The following is a 7,398-nucleotide window of genomic DNA, read 5'->3' as shown; positions in this document are numbered from 1 at the left end:
TTTATAATAAACTAATATCTAATCAAAATGCGGATGGCAACTATCAGATCGGAACGAAAATTACGCAACTTTAAGTATCTGCTTATGTAATAAATACATATGTATGTAATATTTATTTGGTTGCGTAATTAACATTTCAAACAGGATAATTAGCTAAGTTTAGTAGCGGTAAAATTTTTGACTACGATATGCCGATCGTGTGCTGTTAGATCAGATAGAGAGAGAGAAAAAGAGAGAGAAAGAGAAGAAAAAGACGCAGTTTGGTTATGAACCATTTAATGAGTTCTATGACGCGCTTCTGGTTGCTATAACTGCAGGTGATACAGTTTCTTCCGGGTAGTGCGATATAATACACACACGGCTTATTTCGATTACATTACACCGCGCTTTCGCGCGTCGAAAGTTTATACGTACTCATGCGTACAATCTGCGGATTCAGAACGTCGTTCAAGGCTGTGAAGTCTTTAAGGAAAAATGAGTAAATTATTTTCCGAGAAAATCAGTATGTGCGCGCGCCGCGCTGTGTTATTATTTTCTTTGCACATGCATGTTTTTTTCGAATTTTTAAATTAACAAACCGGGAAAAGCGAAGCTCTCCCATCCCCGGTTTCTCTAAATCTTGAGGCGAAATGCGTTTCTTCGTGTATTTAAAATATTTTCTCTTCTCTCTCTCTCGATATGTTATTTTTAATTACAAAAATACTTCAAATATACGCAGATCGCTCTCGTGAGTTTCTTGAAAATAAGTTTCTGGAAAAATTTTCTAATTTTTACAGCAATTCCCGAAAACAAAACACGTGATTTTCACGATTTTTCGTGCCAATTATCCGTCGTTTTTTTTCCAAGATCATTTTCCATTTCCTTCGTTTCGCCGACATCCGTCACGATCGACAAGTCCATTCGGTCGCGAGTGTAATTAAATGATTAAAGCTTGACCAGGTTTGAAGGCGTAGCCCCTCGGGCGACGGTGGAAATTTACTTTCTAAGCGAGAGTTACTCGCTCGCGTTTCTCACAGATATGGGAATCCGTGCGGCCGGATGGCGCAATTGCTAATATCCTTGGACGCGAATCTGGAACAGCGCAGTTTTGATGCTCAATGCGCTAGAAAATCTGACCCGACCTCGGAATTGTCCAGGTTCAAAAGTCTAATTAATCACGTCGCACAGATTCCACAACCTTATTAAAACAGTTTGCGAATTTATTTGTTTTGGATTTCGAATTAGCAGCAATTGCGCGATCGCGATTGCCAAAAGCGTTTTAAAGGACGAGCGTTTTTTTTTTTTTTTTATCGATTAATCGACCGTTCCTCTGAGGTTTCTCGTGAGTGATTTCTCGAAATCACAACGCGACTGCAACCCGAGTGGTGAAAAAAAAAAAGTTTCAAAAAATACGAAATCCTTGCGTCACAAAAATGTTTTTAACGAAAGTTTTTGTTTCGTGCAATATCATTTATTACGTAAGAGAAATCGTGTGTGTCTAAACGTTATTTTTTTTTTTCCCTCAATTCTGTGAATATTTTTCGCGCGTTTTGGTGCGTGATCGTGTGTTTCGTTATAATGCCGACATTGCACAATAGAAAAATCTCGTATTACTACAAATGAAACACAATGCGCGATATTACACAAGCGTTTGTAAAAATGCACCATCAAGAACAATAAGGAGCCGAACATCATACGTAAATATTGCACACCTCGCGTCGGAACCGGCATTAATTCTCTCTGGTTTACGTTGAGTTTGCGTCAACTCTTTTTTAACACGGAGTGTTTTATTTTATGCACGTCTAATAAAAATTTTATAAAATTATTATTCGGAGCTTCTTCGCGGTCTTTTTCTATTCTTTCGGACGTCGCTGCTTGTGCGGTGTGCAAACGTGTTGCATTAATATTTCTTACACGCTCGTCACACCAACGGGGAGGGGGTGGGGGGCACACGTCTCTTTCTTGTGTTTCTTTCCCCCTTCCTTCTATCTTGTTCCGATCTAAAGCAGAGCACGAGCGCGAGGCGTTACAAAATAATGGGAATCGTTAAACTTTCCAGGTTTTGCAACGTTTCGCGGCGAAATACGTATCGGCCTAGCCTGACTTTAAACATCCAACGTTGACTACATTAGAGAGATACTTGCGGGGGGTTGGTTCCGCGCAAAGTACGCTTCATTCGCAAGGCGAAAAGCAAAACAGTTACGCTGAGTTAAAGTCGAGAGAGGGAGAGGTTGCGTAAAACCCGCGAGTCGAATACTAGTAGTTTTTTTATACCGAATATAAAAAGAAACCGGTTGCCTTAGGCTTAACAGATAATTGCTAAATAGTCAAAAACAAAAAAAAAAGTACTTATATCTTAAAATTACAGGAAACGTAGGTGCACTTACCTCCACCTCTTCTCCTTCTCCTCCGTTCTCTCGTCCGAAAGATTCGACGAATCTCGCGAGGATCTCGATGATTTTTTCGCGTTTTTGCCAAGCGAGAAGAAAAAGAGAAGAGAAGAGGAAGATTTATTCCGATGCGCGACCCAGAACTAAATGTGTTCATGGCTATCAACCACTTCCACCGCAGGTTGGCGCGGGTTGCGAAATTAGCACAGTAGCTCGTAAACGCGCGCTTATTAGACCCGAGGGTGAATGACACAAAGCGGGGAGAATTTATGTGGAATTTATTTAAACATTAGAGATTGATAGAGAAAGACAGAGAGAGAGAGAGAGAGATGCAAAATTATTGCGTTCCCAAAATGATCTCCGCACCTTGTGCGAAAAAGACGATTTTTTTGTGATATCTTGCTATGAAATAGAAATATCGCAAGTATAAAACATCTCGCAATTTATCGCGTTACACACGTCAAGTCAGTATAAAAAACACACACACACACACACACATATATATATACATATTACGTACTGTACGTGTAAAATATTGAATAAAAGTATATTTTTTCTACGGCATTTTCTTATCATGTCCGAAAATTTCGGTCCCTTTTCCGGAAACCGGAAGCTACGGCTTAATTTGTGTCCTCTAATTGGACACTCCCGATAAGGGATCCGAAAGGGTCGATCTGCTTGCTACTGGTGAAAGGGATCCGCATCCGAAGCGGTGCAAATGACGGTGGCCCCCGCCGCATCCCTGGGGCCACCTGGGGCTTGAGCAGGGTCCTGCTATAAAAGCATACCGCGTCGCCCCTCAAACACATAGTGTTATCCCGCGTAGCGCGCAAGAAAAACCGCCGTCACACATCATGAAGTTCTTCGTAAGTTTCACCTAACAAATGTAACGCAAGGAAGTAAAAGTTGGCCGTTATAAGATTCGATAATAAAATTTATTTGTTCGCGGAGAGACGTTGTTCATTTGCACGGGTGTTGTTACGCAAAGTTGTGCAACAAATCTATCCATGTATCAAAAAAAAAATTAATGTACGCTCTCTATTTGTGTGCGCAGAACACATGTATACATATATTAAAAAAAAAAAAAAACATGAAAATTTCAAAGAATTTACGGTCAATGGGAGATAAAAATACGCTGGATGTGTGAGATATATATTTTTTTAATGTAAATAGAAAATTAATACTCACGGAAATTCAAATTGAATTTAATTCGAGAAAAATCTATATTATTGATTCACACTTGTTGATCTCGCACATTTCTATTTGGCTAAAGGTTTTTTTGCTAGTTCGAACATTACGCGAGCTCTTATTATATTTGTTGCAAAAATATTGTATTATGTATATCGCTATGTTGCAGATTGTATTGTTCGCCGTTGTAGCGGCCGCAAGCGCCGGACTTATTGGATATCATGAACCAGTAAGAATTTCACAGTTCTTATTTTAAAAACAATATTTTTTTTTTTTTTTTAATTTCTGAACGACTCTGACTGGCGAGAAAAAAATATATCATTGATCAAAAACAAAATTGATTATTGATTATTAAAAAGTTTGTAGTGCGGAGTCACGATTCGTGGAAGTAGAGTTTGTAAAGAAGATTAAATTGGAGCAGAACGCAAAGATGTATATATATTTATTTATATATGTATTTATATATATTTATATATATTTATATATATTTATTTATACATATATTTATGCGCGCGATTTGGGGGTTGCGCGCACGGTACGTTGCTCCGTTACACATACGAGAACTCAAGCAAATCTCTCAATCTAAGCTAATTTATTCACATTACGCGAGCACATTTAAACAGCACATTTAATGCTCAGCGGTCGATAAATTTGTCAATAAATTTGTTCAACGATATATCTTTCTCATTCCTCTTTCTGTCTTGCTTCCACACTTTCGCGTTCTCTCTACTCTTAAATAACTTAAATACACACGACTGAGACTCGTGTGCGATTCGAATATCACTCTAACGAGACACGTACGCCATTGATTATCTTTCTAAGAAATATATCCGCAGGGTTTCACAATTTCTCTCTTTGCCTCTTTTGCCGCAAATTTAATCTCGCAAAAGAAAACCGTTGTTTTATCTTCTTCTCAACATATAATCTCTCGTCTAATAACATTTATATGTGTGTGTGTTTATGTGTGTAATTAAATGTCATCTCTTTTATTCCATTGTTGACGGTTTTGTTTTCCGCACATCGAATGTTCTTCTTGTAATATTCTTCTAATAATCATCTTACATTCTAAATTATTTACCCACATCTTACATACGCCGTAACGTACGTATCGTTTCTATGTCTTCGAGTTTTCATTCACATTCTCATCGAGCATTATTTATTAATCTTTGCGGCAAAAATAATTCTTCTCATTTTGCTCTTATACTCACACCGCATCGATCTGCATCGTATATCCATCATCGATTCAGTCTGTGTTTTTCTCGTCTGGCAACCGAGAAGCTTTGAAACGTACTCGGTGGGAAAGTGAGTTTGTTGACGTAACACACGCCTCGTAAGCCGCCGCTTACGAGGTTCCGATTCCGCTGTCTGATAATCTCGCACTCTGATCACGCACAGCCCTGGGTTGCTCCTGTGGTGCACGCCGCTCCGGTAGTGCACGCCAACCCGGTGCACGCACCCTTGCCCTGGGTTGCGCCGTCTCCTAATTATGTCAAGGTCGCCGCTCCCGTGGCTTATCCCAAGGTAAACGATGATGGAAGGATGACGATTGCAATCTCGAATTCTTCATATATCGAATTCGATTGATTTGATAAAGCGAGTAAGAGATGGAATTTTAGATATTCAATTGTCAAGAGAGCGGATAGTGAGAGAGAAATAGGTAACGTATCGATCGTGACAAAAGGTAAATGACACAGTAAAATTAGAAAACTATGCCAAGTGGAATAACTATAAAAAAAAAAAAAAAAAAAAAAAAAAAAAAAAAAAAAAAAAAAAAAAAAAAATCGCTCCTGGGAAAAAACGATCTAAAAATTAAGATCAGATTTAATTCGAACTGCGCGAAAAGTTGTTTGATTGAAATTATCTTAGTTTTCTTCCTTCACGTCGCGAATTACATAACAAGTTCGCTTTCGTTCGGATCCGACGAAAGGAAAGATCGAAGTTTATACAGTCGCGTGGGGTACGCGCGGTTTCAGTAACTCCTAATTAGAATTGATATCTATACGACGACGGTAAATTTCTCCCGGCCGCATTATAATTTACATACTTGGGAAAACTCGACCGAGCCACCGACGCCGTAATTCCGTGTCACCGATTGCATTTCTGGTTGAAAAAAAGAAAAAAAAACACCGCGATCGATATCTACTATTACGTTTATGTTGTAAGATCCGATTGATGGTCGTTCGCGTTCTCCGGCTTTTACATGACTCTCTGTCTAATGGAATAAATATGCGCTCGTGATTGTTATAGACCAAGTGGATTTTCAATTTGCTACGTCGTCGGAGTCTCGTAAACGAGACCGTGGCGAAATCTCGCCGGCTCAATTGTACCGGCAATAATCGGTGCAGTTCGTCTTACGTAATGCTCGTGTTTCACATCCAACGTTCCTATTGCAAAGTTAATTATCCTGAATTGTCTTTGTCCTCTTTGTGTACGCGTGTTTCGCAATTTCTGTGTGAAAAATTCAACAATGATGTTACAACGTATGAATTTGAAAAAAAAAAAAAACAAAACAAAACGAAACAAAACGTGTTGCGCGTTCTCACACACAATTGAACAGTCGTTGACTTTTGCGCGAATCGCATACATGAGTTTATTAAATATTAATATTATTGTATTTTTTTTATCTGTGCACCCCACAGGAGGTTCACCATGCGCACTTCATTCCCCAACAACCCGCCATTCCGCCTCCGCACCCATCGCCTCTGCACATCAAGGGGCACGCGCATGTAAGCAGAATACATTATGACGCTCCTCATATTCCGCATCCGCATCTCGTCGGCGTCGAGCACTACGCACCCGCTCCGGAACCCCAAATCGCCGTCGTCAAGACTGGACACGGTCACGGATGGGACTAAAAACATACCCCCGCCCGACGATACTCACCGAACTCATTAGAGTGGTCCAGAGTGGTCCAAAGCAATCATTCCAAAAGATCATTTAATCGTTAATTAACGACAACGAATTATTTTTTTTTTTTACCAACGATATGTATATTTTTCCATCGAAAGACTGCGGTGACTCCAAACGCAAGTGGAACGAGAGGATCACCAGAAATGATCAGGATCAGCTTCTTCAATAAATTTAAAAATTTGTTTTCTTAAAAACAAAAGAACGAAATCTTGGGCCGCTTGTGGATCGCAGACCAGGCAGTGAAACTTACAAAAAAAGAAATTGTCTCGATTTTAATTTATAAGAGCGCTATATACAACACGTCACACACATAACATACCGACATGACACTCGCGTCTTTATATATCTGTTTCTTCATTTTCTCTGCTGTCTCAGCACTCAAATTCTCGTGCGGCAATTGTGACATTGAAGAAGACATCAAAGAGAGAGCGTTTTTCTCTTCCCTCTTCCCTTCGCAGCAGCATGTATCTTTATTTATTTTCTAATAAAAGTTGACTTTGTGATAAACCAGGAATTCAACACGTCCAATGTTTATTAAGACACCCGATACGTTCTGTTGTTTTCTTTCCTTTTTTCTTTGTCTCCTCTCTTGTTTTTATTTTTATTTTTTTTTATTTCCTCATTTTCATTTATTTTCTATTTATTTTTTACTCTTTCTTTCACTCTTTTCTTCATTTCTGTTATTTTTTTTGTCCCCGCCTCTTGGATTTTTTTAAAATGATAACTATTAGTTGTAATTTTGCTAATTATATATATATATATGTGTGTGTGTGTGTGTGTGTGTGTGTATGTGTGTGTGTGTGTGTGTGTGTGTGTGTGTGTGTNTGTGTGTGTGTGTGTGTGTGTGTGTGTGTGTGTGTCTGTGTGTGTGTGCGCGCGCGTGTGAAATAAGTAATTAAAATGCTCACATGTAAAGTGCACGCAAACCCTA

General features: G+C 39.0%; 1 protein-coding gene across 1 annotated transcript; it reads left to right on the top strand.

The window, feature by feature from the left end:
• The first annotated feature begins 3,166 nt into the window (after nt 1-3,166).
• Nucleotides 3,167-6,981, top strand: LOC109855084 (vitelline membrane protein 15a-3-like). The gene is made up of 3 exons (XM_020428923.1): nt 3,167-3,235; nt 3,727-3,786; nt 6,197-6,981. Exons 1-3 carry the CDS (start codon nt 3,224-3,226, stop codon nt 6,410-6,412), a joined length of 288 nt encoding a protein of 95 aa, XP_020284512.1. The 5' UTR covers nt 3,167-3,223; the 3' UTR covers nt 6,413-6,981.
• Nucleotides 6,982-7,398: the final 417 nt, after the last annotated feature.

Source organism: Pseudomyrmex gracilis, unplaced genomic scaffold (assembly GCF_002006095.1).
Source record: "Pseudomyrmex gracilis isolate BER0280 unplaced genomic scaffold, ASM200609v1 scaffold_80, whole genome shotgun sequence".
Taxonomy (NCBI): domain Eukaryota; kingdom Metazoa; phylum Arthropoda; class Insecta; order Hymenoptera; family Formicidae; genus Pseudomyrmex; species Pseudomyrmex gracilis.
This window is presented reverse-complemented; position numbering and strand designations above follow the sequence as displayed.